At 48.9% G+C, this 25,703-nt stretch overlaps 1 protein-coding gene across 3 annotated transcripts in view; it reads right to left on the bottom strand.

The window, feature by feature from the left end:
• LOC144151564 (neprilysin-4-like) overlaps positions 1-25,703 on the bottom strand; it is a 474,218-nt gene that overhangs the window by 33,092 nt on the left and 415,423 nt on the right. Inside the window, exon 2 of one of the 3 annotated variants that reach the window (XM_077682665.1) lies at positions 11,593-14,328. The exons of the other annotated variants lie outside the window; for them this stretch is intronic. Within the exon in view, the coding sequence (XP_077538791.1) occupies positions 12,199-13,965 (1,767 nt within the window). The 5' untranslated portion in view covers positions 13,966-14,328 and the 3' untranslated portion in view covers positions 11,593-12,198. Of the gene's footprint in view, positions 1-11,592; positions 14,329-25,703 lie in introns of those variants that run through there. 3 annotated transcript variants of the gene reach the window in all.

The raw sequence follows: 25,703 nt of genomic DNA on the forward strand, positions 1-25,703 counted from the left end.
CTCGTGAGCTCCAGCAATTACCTGCTGCGTGAGTGATGTGGGAACCACAAGCCGTTTGCCAGGCAAGATCATATTGTCTACCACAGAAAGTTCATCACGTACTTTGAAGAACGGCTGAATATCAGCCGACAAGGATTTGTGCGCCAGCCAGGACGATTGACCATAAATTTTACTTTGCTGCAATGCGCTATCTTGCAATTGGTCCTGCTCAAACCGTTCTCTGGTAATGCAAGAAGGAATTTCGAGAACTGATACCACCTCATCTAACAGCGTTTCTTCTTCCTGGAAAGACGACGCGGGCAAGCGGGAGAGTGCGTCCGCCACTTGATTTTGCGACTCCTTGCGGTACTCGACTGTATAGTTGTACCGTAGCAGGCGTTCTCCCCTTCGCGCTACCCGCAAGGGGTGCGTCCTGTCCCTTGAGCTGTAAGCAATGCCACCAAGGCTTGATGATCAGTGAGCAACGTAAAGTGGCGTCCCCACAAGTACACGTGCCACCGCTCGCACGCCGAAACACAGGCAAGCGCTTCCCTTTCTCCTACCAAATATTTCCTCTCCGCTGGCAAAAGAACTCGAGGCGCAAAAGCGACAGTGCGCAGTTTATGTCCGTCCACCTGCTGTAGGACGGCTCCGAGACCGCACTCTGATGCGTCAGTGGACACTAAAACTGGAAGAGATGCATCGAACCTTCTTTGTGCTAGATGCCAGCGCGTCTTTGGCCCTTCTGAAACTAGCCGCTATCTCGTCAGACCAAACCAACCGCTGCCCCTTTCTTAGAAGAACTCGCATTGGCTCGACAATGTCAGCGAAGTTGGGAATAAACCTAGCATAATATTCGACCAATCCCAGAAATGATCTAAGGCTGGCTGGGTCAGTGGGCGCTGGCGTGTCTCGAATGGAAGCACCTTTTCCCTCAACGGCTCAACACCGTTTCCAGTTATCCTGTAGCCCAAAAACGCAAGCTCTGGCGCATCGATGACGCATTTTGTGTTACGTTTGAATCCTGACTCTTCAGTGCGCCTCAGGACTGCGGTAAGATTCGTCGAGCACTAGTACCCATCCCTGTCATTTCAGGGCACTGTAGTGACGACCCATCAATCTGCAGAGCGAGCGCCTTGATTGCATCAATATCCAAAAGCGAGGTACCTTGTTAAACGACATAAAAAAGAACTGCTGTGCAGTTATTGTACGTGACATCGGCAAAGAAGCAACCACACACTGGAATTGACTTCTTCGAATAATCCAGTAATCTAATTCGAGGAGCTGAAAGCGCCTGTCCTTAAAATTCTGCCTAAACAGGTCATGCGTCAAAATTGAAACTGATGACCCAGAATCCACCAGCAAAGTTAACTTCGTTCGACCAACTGCTACTGAATGTAGATTGCGGAACGAGTGGATGTCGTCACAGCCAGAATGCTTAATACACCTTCAGTTGGCGAATTTTCGCCGTCTAGTTGACGAACCGGAGCGGCGTCTCTGTTGCAGACCGAGCGAAAATGACCATGACACCGCTTCTTTTTGGCGGGCAGAGGAATGAAGCAGCGTTGTGCCGAGGTGAACCGCAGCGGTAACAATGTGCCTGTTGGCTGCGTGAACGCTCTGAGGGGCCGGCGGAAGAAGGTGCTGGCGGTGGGGTGTTTTCGCGAGCATTTATGCGCTGAACATCTGCAGTGGAAAATTCTTGGAGGTCATTGGTCGCCTGTTGAAATTGGTGCGGCCCGAAACAACCCATTCCCATTGGAACCCGTCCCTCTTGAACCCATTCCCGAAACGCCCTTCCCGTTTGGCCCGTCCCGTGTGCGTCCGTTCCCGAAACGCCCTTCCTGTTTGGGCGCTTCCTGTTTCAACCCGTTCCCAAAACACCCTTTCCGTTTTAACCCGCTCCCAAAACGCCCGCCTCAAATAGGTCAGATAAGTTTCTGAGCTCGCAGTGCACTTTTAAGCCTCCAAAATTGCAGGTTATTGAGTAATTATTTCAACATATATCTTGCTCATTTCATGCCGAAGGATTTAGCGCAGACGTAAATTCGCTTACCTTGACTCCCACTGTACTTAGTAGATGGCACCAACAAAATCATTTTTCTTTTTTAGAGCTATACAGGTAATGGCTACAGTATTCTCAAAACTAATAATGTTATTGTGAACGCTTAACCTGGAAAGTGAAAGATTCGAGCTACTTTAAACAAAAGCAGACAGCTGTGAGCAACAAAATTATCGTGATGTGTTTCGATACTAATGCATTAAAAGTCTCTGTGTGTCCCACAGCGGCCGGTAAGCGAGAATGCGCAAACCGCAAACCATGTAAAAAGCGTTTTACCGTTTTCACCTTTAAACGGAAACTCCGGCTTCCGGTAACACGGTAAACGGTAATGCAAAGACAGTAACGATATGCTAAAACTGCTTATTATCGGTAAAAAGTACACGCAAGAGAATACTGCTTGGGGTACGTGTTCCTAACGCCTGGATGAAAAATGTGTGCGAGCCGTTTCCTAACAGGAAAAATTTCAGCTTTAGACTTCAATGGCCATTCTTTTACAGATATTTGAATATAAAGTGCCCGTTAGCCACACACTAAAATGGATCCTACCACTGGCTTGGTCGATAATAGTTACCGCTTTCATAAAATACGTTTTTTCTGTAGTTAGTTAGATTTGGTAATTATATTTCGCGAGATCTTTTTCCTGCGTAGAAATAAAACACTAGTCCTGTACTACCTTTAATAAATTAATAGTTGCATTTGTTAAAACACCCAATTTGTTTCTCGGCAAGAGCTTCGGACGCTACAACTGGCACTGCGACCGCGTAAAGGTTCCATTTTGTTAATTCTCGTGCTTTCTTTTTTAGTGTGTATGTTGCATATAAGTGCATGTGCATTCATATATGCAACCGTAGGGACTGGCACCATCACCGCTGCCGCGGAGTACGCATGCGAGCAAGATGTTGCAGACCGTTCGACCAACGCAGAAGCAGACTGACGGGTGTGGTTTTAGCTGTAATTCACATACGCGGTACGGGGTCGGACGTAACGCAGCAACCTACGTGTTTTTTTTTTTAATTGGCGCCGCGTATCATAAAACGGACCATTGCAAAAAGCTTGCAGGTTAATAGGGCATCTGCATACTTTGGCTCCGCCAGCCGTAACGTTTTTTTTTACGGCGAAATACGTTTGACGTACCTTTAATTTAATTTTCAGGTTACGGCGGACGCACGTAATTTTTTTACTTTCGGTTACGTCGGACGTAACTCAAAACATGAGGCTAAAATACAGTCGGACGCAACTTTAGTTTCAAAAATCGCACGCCTCGGTCCGAGTCACCCGAGTCGAAACTGGGTTCGTTATTGCGGGAAGGGGCTAAATAGGAAAATACGAAACGGGATCGGCGTTTTGTACCGGGTTGAAGCGGGAGGGAACAAACGAGAAGGTTCAAATGGGAACGGGTTGAAATGGGAACAGACGAAATGGGAAAGGGCGAAAGGGAAAGGGAAGGTCGTTTTGCGCCGGGTTGAAACTGGAGGGAACAAGCGGGAAGGATGAAACGGGAATGGGTTCAAACGGGAACCTCCCGTTCAAACTGCGTCGCTGTAAGTACAGCTCGAGTAAACGAGAGAGAAGACCCTTCAAGAAGCAACCGCTCCCGCAAGTTCCGAGATGATACACCCGCAACGAACTGGTCACGCAAGGAATCTTCTTAAGAAGGAAAAGTGCGCGTAGCTGAAAGCTCACGTAACGCGGTAACGTATTCATTGATTGCTTCACAGACTTGCTGCAGTCGCCTACCGAAACGGTGCCGTTGGACCACAACATTGGTTTTTGTCGTGAAGCGCGCATTCAGCGCTGCGACAGCGATATCGTACGACGACACTTCATGCTTTGTCTGAGTAGTGTCCTTGATAGCTCCCAATTCTGTATTAGTAGTTGATTGCTCACCGGGCTTATTGTTGGCCGAGGATGGAAGCGGCAGAGTGGGAAATATGCGGTGGCCTTCGACATCGAGGCTGTGGAGTAGGAGAGCCTTGCGACGGTCTGCGCGCCCGAAGCACCCGATGCGAGCAGAAAATTCTCGAAGATGCGGATCTATTGCGGCCAGGGAACAGCAGGACGGCCAGGCGTGGGCAGGAACTGGGGCGGTGGTGCCAGTCCGGAAACACTAGTGGCGCGGGAAACCGTTGGCGAAAATCACGAAAATCACCCCCCCCCCCCCCCCCCCCTAAACGAGCATCCTCGTCGTCAATGCAGGGACGGCGTGTGCCGCCGATGAATGAACGACTAGACAACTTCAGTGCACATCGGAACAAAAGTCCCTTTATTCAAACTTGCACATGCTTATATAGCTAAACAACACTGGCGCCACTAGCGACAGTGATCGCGGAAACGAAACCGAATAGACAAATATACAACACCAAGGTCTACAATTAACTAACTGCGGCACACGTATATTCAATTACGTACAACTGTTTCTTACCGATCGCACAGCCAACCTCAACTCGGCCTCATCTGATCTATCTCCTTTCATGCCCGACCGCATGGTACACCTCAGAGGTCAGTCATTTCACTACTCCTATTTAATCTCGCCATTCTGCAACTTCCGCCACATCTACACCAAATTCCACACATACAACACGCACTTTATGCAGACGATCAAACTATTTGCACCACAAGGGGTTCGATTGGGGAACAACAAGACGTCCTCCAAGAAGCCATTGACATCACGAACTACCTTATAGCCCGCGGCCTCAATTCTGCACCAGAAAAATCTGCCCTCCTTGTCCTCCAAAAACACACGCAATGCCATAAACGACAACCCTTTTTATACCCACAATTCAACCTACATGGCACTCCCATCTCAACCACCCCTACAATTCGTGTTCTGGGACTTACTCTCTAATCATACGGTGCAGGCATTTTTACTATTCATAAATTACAAGGAACGCTATTACAAATCACACACCTTATCAAACGCATTGCTAATCGTCGACACGGACTGAAAGAAAACGACCTCGTGCGCCTCATTCACGACCTACTAATTAGCCGCATCACATACGGAACTGTATATTTGGAAATAATGAAATACAAAAACTCGACATAATCATCTGGCGAGCTTATAGATTAGCATAGAGCTACTCCGGACAACTTCCACTGCCAAGTTACTACAGCTGGGAATTCATAACACCTGGGACTAACTTCGAGAGGCCCATATCGAACGGCTCGAGCTCTCACACACTGGTCGTAACCTCCTCCATCGCCTCGGCTACCAACTTCCTGCCACCCACCACCCCCGTCAATGCATTCCCCTGGAACTACGCAATTGCATCTCCGTCGTCCCATTATCCAAGAACGGTAACCACGTTCATAACCAGGGTCGACGGGAAGGCCGCATTTGAATACTTCGAAAGATGGTTAAAGTCAAGCCACGAGGCATCCGCAACGTTGACGCCGCCAAATATGCCCCTAAAACAGCCTTCGCAATAACAACATTGACTATATTGAGGCTTCGAAAAGGATTGTAAAATAGACTGCCTCAGCCGGTACCACTTACGTATAACCAGCCTTTGCCAATTGTAAAATAAATGAATAGGCCAAACGGCAAGAGAGGTTTGAACCACCCGAAGGTGGAAATAAAATAAAGCGGGAAAATGCTACTAAGCGACACCACAGTCAGGAAAGCGGGCCCGGGGAGACTCCCCTGATCTCCCCTGGGAAGTAGCAGGAAGGGTTGGGATGAGGGAAAGGGAAGTGGGAGAAGGGTAGGGGTTTTGGGAAATAGGAAGGGATTGGGGGACAGCGAGCTTTCAATCTGATCCATGATGTCCGACTCCTTTTCAGAACTGAGTTGTACTCAGAGAGAGCATCAGACAGTAGACCACCGAGGAATTCAACTGCCTTCCGCAACAGTAATGACTCTACAACTCCAGAAGAAATCGTAATAGCCCTCGCAGACACTACATCTCAAGACATTACCACCATAGTCACAGATTAGATTCGCAAGCTGCCTGTCACCATTGCACCGCCGGTCAGATTGATCCCATAGCATTCCGCATCCTACAGTTCATCCCTAACACCCCTTACCTCTACATTCTTTCGACCCCGGGACATGAGACTCTGGAGGGCAATGAGGCGGCTCATGCTGCCGCCCGCGTGCATATCTACCAGGCGTTCCCCTCCAACACCCCAGTGTCACCGTCGGAAGCGTACCACTCTGTGCCACGAAAATACAAAGATATCCTCGAGCACTACCGCCTCGAACACCGCATCTTAGCACCGCCCCCCCCCCCCCCCCCCCGCCCCCACCACAAGTTGACTAAGGAAGACGCCACCACCTACCGCCGCCTTCAAACCAACACATTCCAGCACGGAATCCCCCTCCGCGCCATTTACCACACCTGCTACTCCGCCATCATCTGCAAGTACTGTCCCCAGCCCTGCACACTCTGCCATATTATCTGGGCATGATCCCATGCACCAATCCTGCCCCCCTCCCCCCCCCCCCCCCCCCCCCCCCCCTTGCACAACCATGAGGAGTGGAAAGGCACGCTAGCCAGCCCGGACCGCGGTGATCAGCTTCGGCTGGTTGAAAGGGTCCGCCTGGCAGCGACCGCCCAGGGACTTCTGAACCGAGAAGACCTCCCATTGCCATGACTCCAGAACAAATATAAAAACAAAGTTTATTCCTCCTCCTCTGATTTCAGGTCTCGGCATTCTTCGACCACTGGAATTGCGTCAGTACAGTGCTGTAGCCGAGATTGGCCCACTTCCCCTCAGTGGCAGAAATGGACCCATTCGATAGCCACTTTAAAAACAAAGCCACAAGAGCAAAATAGAAACGGAAAGTGCACGAGAAAATCACCCGGGGCCGCTCCGTGCTGGCGATAACTAGTGTCACTAGATGACACAAGTGATAACCATTTACTTCGCAGTGCTTCCGGACGAGATCGAACGAGTGAAAGCGTTGATCGAAACTGTTGCAGAGTTCATTTATTAAGAGAGACGTGAAAAGAAGTAAAGGAAGACAACGAACTCCGCCGAAGGATGAAATAAGAAAGTCGGGGGTTAAGAGTAGACTATTGTGGGAGCTCTTGGAGGAGTATGGAAGGAGATATTCCGTTCCATGATAGGAACAGTGCAGGCACTTCCGGTGCGATGTAGAGCGTTAATGAAACGTGTTGATATGCCGCACCCAGCCTCTAGACCGACATTAAAGACACCAAACCGCCACCCTTACTTATGGAAATAATGCGTAGAATAGAGCCACGAGAACAACTGCGGTAAAAAAAAAATCGCGATTCTTGCAAAAATTTCGGCACTTTTGGTAGTAGAAGTATAAAACTTTTATTTCAGCCGCTCAAGCGGAAGTGGTTCCCTAGTCCAGGAATGAGTGAGATGAGCGGGAAGCCTTCGCTACGGTTGCTAGGAGTTGCTGGACGTCCAGGCGGCCGCTGGTCACCACGTTCTGCCACAGCCCTGGTGTGGGGAGAGGAGATCGGACAGACGAAAGGTTGGGACTGTGCTCACACTGTATTTCAATATGAGGTACAGTACCGGGTTTTGAACAGGACCGCATGGCATTCGGCTGGGTATTGAGTAGGAAGCATGCGATGCATGCGGACTAGGGGACTAAAGAAAATGGTTTTCATCTGCAGAGCAGCGATTCCCCCTCCTTGGAACGTGCAGGGTGAGTGGGAGGAACGTTGTCTATCGGACAGGTAATACACTGAGTAATGTGTTAATTATTGACCGGAGCTGTGGACTATGTGGTCTCTTCGGAAACGCGGAGGGAGAGGGTACAGGCTTAAGGATTGGCCAGGAGTCCAGATGATGTTAACTTACCTGCCCGGTTGATGTAGCGTAACTGGCTTGAACCGAGGCCGCTCGCGACAATACCCGCGATTCTACCCATAGGCTCCCGAAACTGAATTGCGGTGTTTTCCTTTAGAATTTTCTCGGAACAGTGTAAAGCGTGTTCAAAGAGTGCGCTTCGAGATTGAAAGAACCAGCTGATGGCGCTTGATGAGTGCCGGAAGTGGCGGGAGAATGGAATTTCGCGCACGGAATGGGTCTTCGTCCTGCAGTGGACATAGATAGGGTGCTGCTGCTGATGATGATATTTTGTTGCCCCTTAATCTAAGTATGCTGGATCCTTTGTTCCGTTCGCCTTGCTTCTAGCGTGCGACGAAATGCAGAAGCGATCTTTGCTCAGCTAGGATACACAAAGACAAAATCTTCAGGGCGGATAATGATGGGCCACCTGTGTTCAAGACAACATTTAATTTTGGATCGTACGGAAGTCACGCATGCTCTTCGAGCTACTGAGATGCTAGCCTCATGGAGAAAATCACACAGAGTGAGGAGCTGCTCGTCATACCCAGCAGGCCGCTCAACTGGAGGGTAATGGGGAAATTGCCTTTTGGTATTCCTCAACTTTCCGCTCAGTTTTTACCGGTCTGTAGATTGGATTGGATTGGATTGGATTGGAGTAAACTTTATTTGTGCCTGCAGATCGGCGTTTTTGTGCGCCGTGACGCGGGCCCGGCGTCGTCCTAGGGGTTAGCCGTTACTCGGCCCGAGCCATCGTTACTGTCTAATAGTTTCTATCCGATATTCGTTTCTATGGGTAATCGTTTCTATCTATCGGTAACCGCGACCCCGAACCTTCCGCCGTCCGCATAGCAACAGCTGCGGGTGCGCGCGCTTTTCGTCTTCCTTAATAACGGGGGGAGATGGGCGCGCGCTGCCTGGCCGCTGACATGGCACATACCCACGTGGGCGATTGGCCAGGAATAAGTGCGAATGCACTTCGTAAGCGAGCCTGAATCGCCGCGCTCGCATAGCGCCTCCTCTCCCCCCTCGCCTGCTCTCCTAAAGCCCCTTTACTACTCTCCAGCTCGCAACACCCTCTCTCGGCGCGCCAGCCAGGCCACTACACTATATAAAAAAAAAAAGACAGCATCCGGCGCCAGGTTTCGATCTGCGGACCTTGCGGCCGCAGCGCGACGCTCTACCGACTAAGCCACGGACGCGACGTTGATATCAGTGTTAGTAACGCGCCTTATATCTTTAACGCATTCAAACTACGTCGTCAGCGGCGTGCGTTGGCGACTCAGCGGCGTTATAGCGGCTTGATAACTGCGTGGTGTACACGTGATACTACAAACTCGCTAGTTCTGCATTCTCTCACGTGACTGCGCCTCCTCTCCCTTCACTCCGGTCGGCGCTTCGCAGCTGCGGTGCGCTGCGGTGCGGTGCGCTCCTCCTCTCGAACATACACGTTAATTCACCAAGATTTCCGCAGAGGGACAAACGAGGCGTGTTAAGCCGAACGTGATCACGAGGGGGTGTTAATGTAACTAACGGGCAAAATGCCACCAAACTTCAACAAACTACCCCTCATAGCATCACCCCGTGCTTCGCACTTCCTCATACTCCCCTTCGGGGAAATGCGGGGGAATTTTTTTTCCTAGCTAGACCTTCATGGTTGCAGCCAGGGCCTGACTAAGTCTATAGCACCCGTTTGCTGCACACCACGGGCAGCAAAAATGCGCCTGAAGTTACAGAAAACACCCCCGTTTCCTGCCACTAAATCTAAACCATGGTGCCACAGCCAATCATCGCGGAACACGTTGACATTCCCTCAATCGTTGCGAAGTTACGAGGAGGGGAATTGCAGACGTAGCCAAATTCCCTAGCAGATATTTGCAACGTTAAGAAAAATTAATTTCTTGAGCAACATCGTCAAATCTTCTGCCCCTTATAACGTGAACGATAAGCGAAAAAGTTTGGCGTTTATATCCGCCTGCTTGCAGGGTTATTTTGTTATGGTTTTCTAATTTCATGGGGAAAAACTTTGGGTTCGTTGACTACGTCCGCTTTTGAGAATGCTCATGTATTTCTATTCATTGTACGTGGTCGGTATCCATGCTCACCAAGAACGTACGGTGTCTGCTACTTTTTATTATTACGCCATTTTGCCAAAGGGCATAAGTGACAAAGAAACAGTGAACAAGACAGGACAGACGTTTTACACAAAAAGAATGAAAAAAGAACGACATGATGCGGATGCACTACAGAAAACTAAAGTGTCCAGTTCAGGATATTTGTGGTGAAATGACGCAAAGGCAATCTTCTTTTCCAGTTTCGCCTACTCCGCATTTCACTTTGAGGCTCCGAATTTTGCAGTGCTGTTCAAGTCCCCCCCCCCCCCCCCCCCCCCCCCGACTCCTCTATACGATATGGGACCCCACAGGGCTGTTGAAATCACACCTCACCCCCTCTATCCGATATGGTTTACCAAAGCAAGTTTTTGAGATGCATGCAAATACAGTCTAGTTCACTTATAACAATATCCAAGTGCCAATGAAATCCCATCGTTATAACCGACAATTGTTTGGCAAATAAAGGCGGAACCGAGCTCAAAACATTTTATTCGCATGCCAGCAAGGTGGTACTACTACTACTAATTTGCGGAAAAGAAGCCGCAATCGGTCACCTTTGTTTGCCACGTGTGAAGGTAGCGCACATCTTATCCAAGAGTATCTATAGGGGCTTCACCTAGCTGAGGTAAATATCCTTGGCGGAAACAAAGTCCCCGAGGGACTGTGTTACGCATTGGGCCTCCTACGAAGACACTACCTGAGTAGTCTGCGCAACCGCGTCATCAGAGTCGTAACTGTTGTACTTTTGGTGCACAATATAACCGGATTCAATCGTGATATCCCACAACGTGGCACTGGAGCATTATAATAAGCGGTTTATTTTACCATAGAAAGAATACAAAAGTTGACGGTGCCATAGCTGTTCATCGTTATATACGATATATTGTTACAAACGGTATCGTTATAAGTGGACTCGACTGTATATTGAACTGAACGTCAGACGCCACCGCACGTGAAAGTACTTAACGCCAAGACACACCGTCACGAAACCAACACCACCATGCACGAAGGTATTTGACACTAACTGGTAAAACGACATGCAATAAACGTGAAAACGTGACACAATCATCTGTTAGTGCCTGCATATAATTAGCTTTAACGAAAACCGCGCCGACTAATGCTTCAGAAGCTGGCCGTTCCGATTTCAACGAATCAATCACACAGACGCGCGAACGGCATGCCGCGCAGCGCCCAACCTATCAGCTGGAAAGAACGCAAAAAGTTAGAAAATATGCGCATGACCTGCGCAAGGTTGAAACGTAGACACGAATCTCTCTCACGAAATTGTGCACAAAACTGACTTTCAGGTAGATTTACTGGTGGCTGAAAGCCAGCTGCAAGTCTGGATGGTCGTAGTCGCCGCCAAGGGCTGATGCCCATTACCCTGTGCCTGGCAACAATAGTCTCTCTCTCTCTCTCTCTCCCCGGACGGACGGACGGACCCGTCCGCCAATTCCAATTCCAATTCCATCCGTCCGTCCGTCCGTCCGTCCGTCCATCCATCCGTCCATCCGTCCATCCGTCCGTCCGTCCGTCCGTCCGTCCGTCCGTCCGTCCATCCATCCATCCATCCATCCATCCATCCATCCATCCATCCATCCATCCATCCATCCGTCCATGTTGCTTCCTCCCGTCCCCCAATAAATAGCAGAAGCCAGTTCAACGGCGTGCGGCAGCGTTGATACTTAAAGAGAAAGCAAAAGGAATACGACCGCTGACGAGTTAAAATCATGCGTCAGGCAAAACAAAGACAAATTAGGATACTAGGGCTGCAAGCAAAACATGGGACAAAGGTGTAATGAGAAGCAAGAAATATATATTCTTACAAGGCGGTCCGGGTCGCAGGAACTTACACAAATTATAAACGAGGTATTCAAACAAATAGAAACCCAATGCGGAGTTTTGTGCCCCAAAATAAATTACCCACAGTTCTGATGGTACTTCTTTACAAGCTATCCGATGTTAAGTCCAGAAGCGCTCACCCACACTTCATAACTTAAGCGAATAAAAGCTAGAACGAGTACATGACTGAATACATATATGCGTATACATACTGTGTATGCACAGCTGGTTGCGATAGTATTTTCCCCTGAACGCGACTAGATTTTGTCCTTGCATGGTCTGAAGCTTTAACCTAAAACATGCATGGTAAGGCTAACGTAATAACCGTAACGACAGCAATGACTTCGTTCGAACAGTGACTGATTATCCGTAATCCCCGAAAAGTTAATGATCACAGTTGGTGCGAGATATCGGCAGTCAGTATACGTGTCAGCTGAGGAAGAATTTGCACTTGGTGCTGGGGTTCATGGCCGAGCCTTCAGGACACTTGAAGACTTCCGCAAAAGCGTCGAAGTGCTTAAGCGGCACGTTGCATTGGTCTCTGTCAACATCCCCAGTCCCCGAGCACATCCAGTAGCAGTAGCTCATGAAGAAAATCTGGTCGTCGGTGTACTGCGTCAAACCAACTATCTTGAAGTCCTTAATTTTTCTGTGATCGATCTTGACCGCTTCCTTGTACGCATCGAAAGTCGCCTCCAGCGCGGGAATGGCTGGAAACAGGGCAATGTGCTGGTGACCGGTCCGGCTATCGTTACCGGCGGCCGTATTCAGGATGCAGTTGACTTTCTGGCTGTATTCATAGGCGTTACTAGCGCCCCACCATTGGGCAAATTCGCCTCTCTGATCCACCCTAGTGCCCTGTTCGTCGAAGCTCTTCACAATTTCCTTCGCCACCATAGACCCTAGGCCGGCAAAGTTGATGGCGTACGTCGCGTTGAAGTAGAACAGTGGTGGCTCGAGGGCCACCATCGCCACCTCAACTCTGTTCAAAGGGTACCAGTACGCAGCCGGGTAGTGTTGGTACACCATGTGCTTGTCGTACAGGTCCTGGTAAAGTGGGTCCATCTGCAACTTCTGGTATTTGCTGGAGACTTCCATCAAGTTACTGGTAAAATACTTGCTCATAGAAGGGAAGCCACTGTAGAGTTTTGTTCGCTCGCTGGGAACGAAGAACACGTCTGCCGGTAGGCCGTGCAGCTCCATATCGTCTAGCTTAGTCTTGGCCTCGTCCCGGACTCTTTTGTCAATCCACGACGCCGTCTCCAGAAATGACCTTACTCTGTCCTTGACGAGATGCATGTAACCGCTGACGTCGTCGCGTTGCTTTTGCGTCGGGTACCGCCTGCCTATGTGCCTCGCAAACGTGAGGAGGCCGAAGCGGGAGTTGACGTACTCCAAGCAGGCCAATTCCTTCTTGGTAGGGTCTTCGTCGGGGATCATAAAGTGATGTTGCCCCGTGACCGCCCACAGGTGGGACTTAATGAACACCCATGACAGCCCCATGTCTAGGTCCTTTGCTGTGTGGTTTCCGAGAAGGTTTTCAACATGGAAAAGTGTTCTATCATCTTCCACGAATACCCAGTTGGTGCCATCCCAATTCCCGTAAGGATTACCTTCGGGATTGAGGGATCGCTGCCACTTCTCCATGATGCTGGGTTTGGTGCCGAGTTTCACCACGGTGTACCAATGCTGGATGGGCTCTCCCCGGAGCGTGGCGTATATACCATCGATGATATCGTCTTCAAGATTCTGAAGCTTGGGGTAGATGTCGTTAGCTGTTCCGTCGCCTTGGTCTAGGTAAGTTAAATGGAAGTCGACGTGCTCTTTGTATTGAGCAACGGACAACCTAATTTCCCTCCGTGCTTTCCAGGCAACGCCGAGTCTTCCCCGCCTGATAATTAAGATCCGACTACTTGTGCCCTTTTGCAAGGCCACTTGCAGGCGAAACACTGGATTGAGGTCCCACCGCATGGCCATCGCGACCATTGCCTCGAGTGGGTGTGATAGATATACGCCAGTCTCAGGCCAGAGCAGATGCATCTCTCTCTTCAGTTTCCTGAACGATTCCAGATTTGCGTCGATCACGGAATCGCTCTCCGGTTGGAGGCAGCTGCGGAAGAAACGCGTGGTCTGATTCCCTTCCCACAGGTCGTCCTTCAGCTCCGCTAGCGAACTTTGCAGGGCCCTTTGGTTCATTTCTGTTAGGACGGATGGCAGGGCCCTTGGGGTCAGTTCCGTTAGGGTGGTGGGCAGCCCGGCTTCCCTGTACCAGCGGCCGCACACAAACGCGTGGAAGTCGTCGCACGGGCTCACGCTCGTATTCAGGGTGGAAATGAGCGCCTTGGAGTGAGCCGCGCACGTTTCGGTCTCGCACTGGTGTAGCGTCTCCAGCGTGTTCCAGGGTAAAAAGAAGTATATGATGGGTAAGGCGATAGCCACATCAATAATCAGGACAGCGGCCACTGCCAGGCGCCCCTTTCCAAATTTCTGCGTGCCCGTATCCAGTGGACTCGCTGAAACAAGTCCTTGGCCTCTCAGCTTGTCAGTGATGGGCTGGAACTGAGAAAGAATTCGTATTGAGTACGGAAAAACATTAGTAAAATTTAGTCAAGTAAAGAAAAATGTCGAAGAAAGTGCCTTTATGATACCAAACATTTCTGAACTTCTCAAAAAGAAAAATGGCAGCGTGGAGAAATCGATAAGCAAAGCGCCAAATTCAAACAGTCCCTGGTGTGCAGGGTTTCTGAAAGACGCAGTTTCAAGGGGACCACTAAATAAGCGCGCTCATATATTTTAGAAGAACTAGCCTTAGATAAGCCAACTACGCTGCAGCCTGAAAGAAGGTTACATCCCCCCCCTCACACACACACAAGCAATAGCAAGACCTCAAATATAAAACTTCCTGCTCGTTTTTTTTTAATTCCCCAAACGTCATGTCAGAAGTGGCGCCATTTCTGCGGTACCAAAAACAAATACGCGAACTCTTTTCTGACACTCAACAGTAATGTTCAAGTTGCGCAAACAACCGCAATCGACAGGCAATAAATGCAGTACCGCGGTTTGATCGCCTGCCTCAAATGACATCTTTGTAACGTCGCTAGGACACTGCCGGTGAAATGGCTGAGCAGCAACAATGGCTTCTGTTGTTTCAGTATCAAAAGGGATGGTTTTTCTTGGGCTGCTTAAACACGAAAATGTGTGTCTGTCTTTCTCTCTGTCTACCTGTCTGTGTGCCTGCTTGTCTGTCTGTCTGTCTGTCGTTCCCTCGATTGAGCCACCCAGCGAAATGTTAAAAGAATATTGAATGAGACATTTATATAGCCAAATGTTCCCAAAATACTAAATCTCGTTCCATACTCCATATTTGTCAACACTGTTGAACAAATAGAAATGCTAGAATTGTATAAAGCCCTTAAATTTTGTTTTGTTCTTGCCGGTTTCTCTTGCCTGCTCGGTAAATTCTTGTATTCAGTTATAACACCTCCGTCGCACCTAGGTAATCTTTCGTAATACTACCGGTGTACTGTTCTGTAATGTGGCACGGGTTTCAGTCATCATTATTTATTGCATGTGTACCCACTTAAACTATGCTCAGGAAAAGATCCTGATGATGATGATCGTTGGATGTTTATGGCGCAAGGCCAACTGGGGCAAAGAGCGCCAAAACAATAGTCGATGATAGGGGTGAAACCTTAAACACTAAGTAAAATCAGCAAAAACAAAAGTAAAATCACAAAACGACAATGAGCATGGCTGGTGTATAGGGCCAGATTTCATGATGCGTGATAGGAAATGAGGTTTAAAAACTTGACGTCGGACAAATACTTAAACACACGTTTCATGGAAACAATGGCATCATCACCTAGGAAAAACGATGGATGTAGGGGAATATGTTGTCTGTAGAGTTCTCTGAAGTGTTTGTGTCGTGTTGTGTCAAGTGCCTTGCATTGTATGAGTATGTGGACTACGGATAGGCCCTCCCCACACCTGCTACACAGGGGTCTTGGATATCCCGTGAGCAGGTGCGAGTGCGTCACATGTGTATGGCCTATCCGTAATCTAGCTAAGGTAACTTCAATGTGCCTGTTGTGTGAGTCAGTAGTGTATTGTCCCAAGTGTGGTTTTATTACGTGTAGTTTGTTGTCTGTCTGTTCGCTCCAGTCTGCTTGCCAAGTTTTACGGAGTTGTTGTCTAATGTGTGGCTTGAGGTCTGTGTAAGGTAGTGTTGCCATGTCTACTGTGTTTAGGAGTGCAGCATTGGCGGCCATTTCATCCGCCACTTCATTACCGCCAATGCCAGAGTGGCCTGGCACCCAACACACAGTCACCCCAAGGTTTGAGGAATAAGCTACCATAATTGTTTTGAAGACAAGATTAATGACATGGTTTTTTGATGACTTTCCAGATGATAATGCACGGACGACGCTCAACGAATCTGTATAAATGACGGATGTAGGAATACGATGTTCAACTATGTGACTTACAACCAGAAATATGCCATATCCTTCTGCCGTAAAAATACTTGTATTAACATTCATTGTTCTACATGCTTCAAAATTGGGCCCATGCGCAGCACAAGACACCGCAGTGGACGTTTTAGATGCATCGCTGAAAAACTCTGCTGCCTTGTATCTATCCTGTATATACATGAAATGCTGCAAAATCCCACTTTTTGGTGTCCTGTTCTTATTGTATTTTAAGAAAGACAAGTCACATGTAACAGGACGAAGATGCCATGGTGCTACAAGATCGGTGATAGATGACTTGAATGTGTCTACAAAGGAGACCTCATGAGTAGTGACCTCGTCCCTTACTCTGAGCGAGAAGGGAACAGGAATGGATGGGCGATTTAAAAAGAGCTTTGATGTGGATGTATCATTAAAAACCGGTTTAAAAGGATGGTTGTCCATTGATGAAATTTTAGAGGCATATAACAAGTCAACATAGGTTCGCTGGTGTGATAAGCACCATTTGTCACACTCTGCGTGAAGACTCTGTACAGGGCTCGTACGGAATGCGCCACAAGAGAGGCGAAGCCCCAAGTGAAGCACTGGGTCGAGCATTTTAAGTTCTGTTTTAGTGGCTGACCCATACACAACACTCACATAGTCTAATCTAGACCCCACTAAGCTTCTCAAAATACGTAACAGGAGTTGCTTATCCGTTCCATACGACTGGTGGGACAAGATTTTAAGAATGTTGAGAGCCTTTAGACCTTTATGTTTCAATTGTTTAATGTGAGGAATGAACGTAAGCCTTTCATCCAACACCACACCTAAAAACTTGTGTTCCTTCCTCACAGGAATCGATACGCCATTAAGGATAATGTCTGGGTCCGGATGGATCCCACGCCTCCTGGAGAAGACAACACAGGTGCTTTTTTCTGGGTTAAGTTTAAAACCGTTCTTGTCTGCCCAGCTGGCAAGTTTTTTGACACCGAGCTGAACTTGACGCTCACAGATGGACATATTACATGATTTAAAAGATACCTGGATGTCGTCTACATACATTGAATAAGAAATTGTAGGTGGCAGTGCCTTCCCAAGGGAGTTCATCTTAACTATGAACAGAGTGCAGCTTAGCACTCGACCTTGCGGAACGCCGTTTTCTTGCACATGAACTCTTGAGAGTGCGCTACCTACTCTCACGCGAAACGTTCTTTCGGACAAATAACTAGCAAGGGTGTTGGGCATATGGCCCGAAACACCGAAAGACTTTAGGTCACTGAGGATCCCGTAACACCAAGCGGTGTCATAGGCCTTCTCAAGGTCAAAAAACACCGTTGTGCAAGACTGCTTGTGAATGAAGGCGTCCTTTATATAGGACTCGAGCGCGACGAGTTGGTCGTTGGTGGACCGCCCCGCCCTGAAGCCTGCCTGGCAGCTCTCGAGAAGACCATTGTACTCAAGAAAGTACATGAGTCTCCTGTTTATCATCTTCTCGAGGAGCTTGCACAGGCAGCTTGTGAGGGTGATGAGCCGATAGCTAGCGGGAGAGGAAGGGTCCTTTCCTTCCTTCAGGAAAGCCACTACTATGGCCTCTCTCCAAGAGCGAGGAATGTGCCCCGAAAGCCATATGTTGTTGTATAGATGTAGGAGTGTTTCAAGAGTGTCTGGGTGTAGGTGTTGTATCATGGTGTATGTGATTTTATCTGCACCTGGAGCTGAAGGCTTACATGCGTTCCGAGCAACCTTCAGCTCATGAATTGAAAAAGGAGAATTGTAAGAAGTGTGCGACCTGTTGTTATCACGCAGCGACTTCTTTTCTACAGATTTCTTGTGTTTCATGAAAGTGTTTGTGTAGTGTGCTGAACTGGACACGTGTTCGAAGTGTTGTGCAAGTGTGTTAGCCTGGTCTTCCAGTGTGTCCCCTGTTGTACTAACCAGGGGCAGGCTGTGTGTCTGTTGTCCTTTTAGTTTTCGTATTCGTGTCCAGACTTTGTGTGTGTCAGTGTATGAGTTGATGGAAGTGAGGAAGGTGCGACAACTCTCCCTTTTCGCCTCACGACGCACTCGCTTCCCAAAAGCCTTTGCCCGTTTAAAAGAAATGAGGTTATCTGACGTGGGGTACCGGCGAAGGACACCCCACGCCTTGTTCTGGGCCTCTCGCGCCCGCCTGCAGTCCTCGTTCCACCAGGGCCTCCTTGGGTTGCGGGACGCACTGGAGGCTTGGGGCATGGACTTTTCGGCGGCGTCGACTATGTGCGCCGTGACGAGTTGGGCTGCTTCCTCCACGTGTAGGTGTTTTATGGTTGTGTGGTGTAGTTTAGATGTTTCTGTGAATGTACTCCAGTTTGCTTTTGATTCATTAAACCTGTTATGGGAAGATGGACTGCATGGGCCTTTACCTATGTATGTTAGGGATGTGGGGAAGTGGTCACTACCAAATGGGTCCGTGCCCACGCCCCACTCAAGACATGGAAAGAGAATTGCAGAACCAATAGCCAAGTCGAGATGTGAGTACGTATTATGTCCTAAGTTATGGTATGTAGGCTGTTTTTTGTTGAAAAGGCATGCTCCTGAAGATGTAAGAAATTTCTCTATCAGGCGACCTCGGGCATCCGTTCTGGAGGAGCCCCACAGAGAGTTGTGCGCATTAAGGTCGCCTGTTAAGATGTACGGTTCGGGCAGCTGGTCGACCAGCGCCTCGAAATCGGAGCTCGAAAGTGCATGATCAGGAGGAATGTAAATGGAGCACACCGTTACCAACCTATTAAATATTATTGTTCGAATTGCTACAGCCTCGAGGACAGTGTTCAGAGTGACAGGGTGGCAGGCTAAGGATTTCCGGGCGACAATTGCCACACCTCCTGAAGAGTGTGTGCAGCCAACCCTGTCCTTTCTGAATACCATGTACCTATTTAAGAAATTTGTCTGTTTGGAATTGAGGTGAGTCTCTTGGAGACACATGAGACTTGGCTGATTGGCATGCAGGATATCATACACATCATCAAGATTTTTAAGGAGGCCTCTGCAGTTCCATTGAATGATGTTTTCTGTTCCCATTATTTACGTTTAAGAATGAATGGAGTGTGTGTATGTGTTCATGTGTCGTCTTTCGGGGCTGTTACTCTGGGATTAGGCTTTTTAGGCCTGTCTGTAGGCTTGGAAGTCGGTGGCCGCTCATTGCGCTGCGTTACAGGCAGGGACGGCCCGACATCCATCTCGTCGTCGGATGTCCGAGGGGTGCCTGACGGACCGGGCCCCCCGGACTTGGCCCCCCCTCGGGAGCCCTTCGTTTGAGCCGCCACCGCCGAGGGCGTCCGGGGCACCAGAGGTGGCACGGGCGGTGCGGTGACGGTGGGAGCCGGTGCGGGGCCCGTGGTGTCCATCACCTCGGTACCCTCCAACGAACTGGAGGACGGGGAGACAGAGGCGGTAGCGGCACCGGTCCCAACAGAAGTGGTTTGCACCACAACCGCTGCTGCCTCAGCAAGCGGCGTGGTGCCGGATTGGGCTGCGTGAGGCAACCCAGAGGGGGGCGGGGGTGGGACCAGGTCAGACTCGCTGAACTGGGTCCCTGTGGAAACCAGACGCCGCTCCGCCCCCCGGCGAGCCGCGTCTGCGTACCTCCCCAGAGGGAAAGAGGCGAACCTCTTTCGCGCCTCTGGGAAGGTGATGTTCTCCGTGACCTTGATGTTAATTATCTTTTTTTCCATTTGAAATTTTTCACACTTGCGGGAGTACGCTGCATGCGGCCCCCCGCAGTTCACACAAGACAGGCTATCGGATGGACAATTGTCGCTCGGATGATCATGCGCCGCACATTTTGCACACGTCGTTCTGCCAAGGCAAGAGTTTGTACCGTGCCCGAACCGCTGGCACTTAAAACAGCGCCGCGGGTTCGGGATGTACGGACGGATGGAGCAACGGATAAAACCTGCATTGATGTGTTGTGGAAGAACTGCGCGGTCAAAGGTCAAGATAATGTGCTTGGTGGGAATCTCCCTGTCGTCTCTGCGGATAGTGATGCGTCTCACGGCAGTGACGCCCTGATCCTTCAAGCCGGCAAGGAGATCCGCATCCGTTTCGTTCAGGAGGTCTGTCTCGGATATCACACCCTGCGAGCTGTTGAGGCTCCGATGGGGTGTGACCCGGATGTCGAGATCAGCCAGTCTAGTCTGAGCAAGAAGCTTTGCAGACTGCTGCTTGTCATTTATTTCAATTAGGAGTTCACCAGACTTTTGTTTTTTGCACTTATACGATTTTCCTACTATGGCTTCAAGATACTTGGCAATCAAGAAGACTGACTGAGATGCAAGAGGGTGGGTTGGATTGATGGATTCCATGACAAGAAATCGAGAAAAATTATCTGGTTCAGGAAATGTCAAAGATGGCAATGAAGGAAAAGATACTTTGGTGCGGCCCCTTTTCAGGGACCGATCACGTTGGGGGGGGGGGGTGTTTAGAGAATGCCATACATCATAGTATAGAAGCAGGGGACGGGGGTACTTTCTTCTGAAACCTTACCCTGATAGCCTGAGAGGTCCCGGAGCTCCCTGCCTGGTAAACAGACAGGGAGCCCATCCGCCGGAGCTTGACCTGGGCTCCGACGGCCACCGTTTGAGGCTTCTACCCTTCACCTTTAAACACATCACCACGATAGGTTACAGTTTATGTTGGGGGCTCGGGGTCCGCGGTGTCTCCAACACCTTCACCATGAATACTCAAGGTGCCCCGTGCGGGGAGGAAAAGATCCTGTGGTATTTTTGAATAAAAAAAAAACTAAGCCACATTTGATGCAAAACACAAGTACATAAATGGTTAGAGGAGTTTTCCTTTCAAAATAAATGTGCACCTGTGTTTAGTGACAACAACTTCAAAACCCTCGTTTAAAACAACGCTATACAAAAAAAAAAGCCGCGTATCTGCTCCTTTCATTGCGAATGTCGACGAAAGTCGATAGTCCACTGGCGCCCCTGCTATGTAAACGCCTCCCTTCTCTTTCCCGCTCACCTGTCATGCCGTTCCTTTGCAGTCTTGTTCCTCCCAAGGTAACACGCTAGAGGTTTTCTCAAGTCAATTTAAACTTACCTCGTTCTACTGCTGCAGGCCGGGTGCCTCAATGCCAGCGTTGCCGTACGCGGCGCAGACGCGCGTGATTCGAGGCACCCTACTACAATGTTCATAGAACCATGTTGCCCTGCTCCACGTACACTCCAAGCGGAACGTGGAACCTTTCGTTAGTGTTGCTGTTTGATATCTTAAGATTCCGCCAGGAGCTATTGTGGCGCGGGCAACAGCAGGCGACGATTTTCTGCAGTTGATGTAGTATTTCATTTGATATCGCAGAAACCAAGAATCCATGATATTTTAATAAACGAAGACGAAAAATATCACGTATGAATCGATTTTCTGCCTAAAATTTGGGTAATGTGTTGTTCTTGTTCAACAATGTTGACAAGCATGAAGATTGCCACCAGACCAAAAAGTTTAGATTTGGCTGTGGGTATCTAAGGCTACTGCGCAGATTCAGTTTCACTTTGGCCGGGTGGCTGTATCGAGCCACAGGCAGACAGATAAACATACATACAGACACCACGATTTCTGTGTTGAAGCAGCCCAATAAAGGCTATCGTTTTTAAAAATGCAAAAACAGCACGAGCGCAAGCCTATACCTCGAGGCGGCATTCCAAGGATTCCCATAGATGGCCCGTGTGGAGTGAGAACACAGGAAAATTAGATTGACTTGAGAGAACATCCACCGCCCTTGTCGTGGGAGGACAGAGACTGGGGGGGGGGGGGGGGGGGAGTGGGGAGGGGGGGAGAGCATGGGAGGTGGTAGGACGAGACAGCCGCGATGGTATAACACATCGTCTTGCGACGAAGTGAGCAGGTACGCGACATTTTTGGGTGTTTCTGTCGGTAGGTCGGCACACTTCTATCCATTTTTTTGTTTAAACCAAAAGCGCCGAACCCAAGCCATAACTACGCTACAATAAAATCACTAGATCTGGCAAACTCCAGCCTCTAAAATCTTTCATTTAATACCCACCCCGGGCTTATGTCAGCATTCACGCGCTCACGCTGATTTCTACAAGCCAACTGTACGCTATTCCAGAAGTCTACTTCTGACCGACAGAGAGACAATACGACGGAAAAACTCAAGGGGTTCGCAAGTACATTACCCTGATTTAAAGAAAGTATGAAAGATACTACACGAAACTTAGGGCTGCTTAGGTGCTGTAAAGTCAAAAGCCAGGCAATAATTATTAGCAACGATTTTACTGCTGCGTCCTCTTTGCGCCTCTTTCTTAGCTCTCGTTTCCTCGTGTTTTGGCGGGAGTTACTTCACCCAGCTTCTTTTCTGCTAACCTAAACCGTGCTTGCGCCCCTTTCCTTGCGTTCCTTTTAATACTCCCACCGGTGACCTTGTGACAGACGCCACAGCTTGTTTTCCAGAATCAGAATGATACGCGCGGCTGGGCACACCTGTCGTACTCGCGTGGCACCACGCTCACTTGTCACGGGACAGGCACTGCTTTAACCCTTGTAGCCCTGGTGTCGTCATTTGACGAAACCACACCAGATACCTTCCAACGTCCTGGGAATTAAACCTAAAACTGCTAGTTTTCTGGCAAAAGGTTTTTCGAGGATGCCTCCTGAGATAGACATCGCCACTGTTGCGTTTTTTCAGAGCTGGACGCTATGAAATAGGATAAGCTCCAGTGGGCACAGGGTATGACGACGGTACGGGCAAGGAAACTGAAATCACGGTTTGTGAAAAATCTCCATAAATCTGTTAATAGTTGTACTACCTGCCTAATTATAGCTTTTTTCTCTACACTCAGGGTGTCATAGCGTTTAGGAAAACGATCGTGAAGAGTTTTTCTGCTGGATTGATTGATTGATTGATTGATTGATTGATTGATTGATTGATTGATTGATTGATTGATTGATTGATTGATTGATTGATTGATTGATTGATTGATTTAATTCGTTGTTGAAAGAATGGGGAATCTCTTAGGCCTTGCATAGGGAATGGAAAGTGAAGGGATAGGGGAGGAGCATGAGTCCTCGACAAACACTTGAATGGTTTCCGAGTTATTAATAAACCCTTGTATGTTTGCTCGATAGAAAAGTTTCGACTGCCTCATGGCCTAATTACTCGTCACGCCCGTCAATTGATAATTACCGGCATTATGACCCGACCTTTTCGTTTCCAAGCTTCCGAGTTCCGCAACTGCACGAAAACATGTAGAAAAAGAGTTTTTCACCCGTCGTGGTGGCTCAGTGGCTAAGGCGTTGCGCTGCTGAGCACGAGGTCGAGGGTTCGATTCCCGGCCGCGGCGGCCGCTTTTCTGATGGAGGCGAAAAGCGAAAACGCCCGTGTGTACGAGATTTCGGCGAACGTTAAAGATCCCCAGGTGGCCAAAGTTAATCCGGAGCCATCAACTTAACTACGGCGCGCTTCATCGCCTAAATTGCGTCGGCGCGTTAAATTAAGCCCTGCAATCGATGAATCAAAAAGAAGAGTTTTTCTCGCACGAAATAAAAATTCCAGGGGTGAAAGGGTTAAAATTTGTTTCATCACCGGCAACGTGCGGCGATATCGCAGTGGAAGCGCGTTACGCTTCTGCTGTGGAGACCTGCGTTGAAATTACACCGGATCGCGCATGTGTTTGTTTTTTTCTTTACAGCCGAGGTCATTTTTTTTTCGACGAGCGGAACTGTAACACAACAACGACGCTACTTCGCAGAATGGGGCGCTTAAAGTAGCCATGAAGGTAAAATGCAACTTTGTTCAGTTTAACAAGTAGCCTTTCGTGACGACCTGAGCTCCCTTCCCCCCACGAATCACTGTTTTTCCGCCGAAAAAGCAAAAAAACATTCAACTTCCAGTTTTCGCACTACGGCCACGTAATATGAGTAGGAATGACATAATACGGACTAGATATAACATTTTTATCAACGGGTCTCCTCGATTTATCAGTTCCGGACGGTCCGCAGGCAGTCCGAGGACAGCCCTCGGACCGGCCGGAAGCCTTATAGGAATACGTAGGAGAATCGAGCGCCGGATCGCGTCTCGGGCAGTCAGCGGACGATCCGCGACTGATAATTGAGGAAGCCCAGAGTTAACTGAACGTCACTATTCAGATGGCACGATCAAGCAGAACTCGAGGTCCCACTAGCACCGCCCAGTCATGTTCCCCGACGGTGGTTAAGGTCGCAGGTTGCCGATTGCGCAAACAGTATTCTGTGACACGATGGAGAAATCGATGGAGAGGAATCGCCACTGCTTCCTCCGTTTTCTTTGTTATCTGTATTATTCGTTCGAAGCTTGCGTTGATTGGTGCCATTGCTATCGGGGCAAAGCAGTTTTTCTATGAACGAAACTTGCATTTAGGACACGGAAGTGACTTTGTCAAGCTCCCGTTTTTACTTGCACTGCGTAGGCTGGCTCAAATTAGCACACTTTTCATCGTTCATCCGGTTGACAAGTGGGTAATTATTTTATAAAGCACGAAAGAAAAAAAACTACCATGCGCGGTCTGCGGCGGCCGCACCAACAAAACGCTGTGACGACGGGAGGAGATGCACCGTTATTGGACGATGCCCACGATTATTAGCATTCAAACAAGTTTCGGTTTCGTTTCTGTAAAACAACATGCTTGACATCCGACGTTATCAGATGGGCATTCTCGATATCTCAGTAATCGTCATACCGCGCTTCTGCCATGTTGTCGGCTGTAAAATGCCTAAGATCAGCCTCCCGGGACGGCTTGGAATCGTAGCAATCACTATCTGAGGCCTACGCAGTGGATGAACGCCCTCCGTGTCACCGCAGACGCTCAAATGCCATTCGATTTTCCCGCATATTCGGAGCTTGCCTCATACATGCCTGTATCGTAAAAAGCGTGTTTGCACCAGGTCAAGGGTCTGCTGATTCTGGCCTGCGCGCACTGCCTGCAAGCAGTCGGTGCTTATGGCAACAGCACGCCAACGAGAACTGTCTAGCGCGTCAATGTCAGTCTGGGCGCGTTCTGCGAACTCGCTCGTGGAGCAGTGACCGTTACAGCTCACAAATGGTGAACTCAGTATAGAAAACATCGGCCGAAAATGGAAAACATCAGCTTACAAAAAAAACGTGCCCGCGGGGATTCAAACTTCCGACTTGCGAAATATCATTCCTAGCGCTCGAGACCACTCGGCCACGGGCCAGCGCAGACGACGTGCGGAAATATAAGGTATATAATAGAGTTTTAGTTTGGCGTTTTTACGCTCCTCTCCGCTTCGCGTAGCAACGCTAAGCTTCAGCGGAGTGGCGAGCGATTTTCTTGTTTTAGTTACGCGTATTGTGCAGCGGAACGGACCTTACGGACCTTACGGACCTTACGGACTGGCCAAGTTTGGCGTAATGAAACAGAACCGAAAAAACATTTCGCCACTCTAACAAAGTAAAACCAGTTCGTATAGCTTATTTGTTTATTAAGT

This window comes from Haemaphysalis longicornis, unplaced genomic scaffold (assembly GCF_048455015.1).
Source record: "Haemaphysalis longicornis isolate Haplotype H1 unplaced genomic scaffold, Haemaphysalis longicornis Haplotype H1 scaffold_9, whole genome shotgun sequence".
In the NCBI taxonomy this organism is placed as follows: domain Eukaryota; kingdom Metazoa; phylum Arthropoda; class Arachnida; order Ixodida; family Ixodidae; genus Haemaphysalis; species Haemaphysalis longicornis.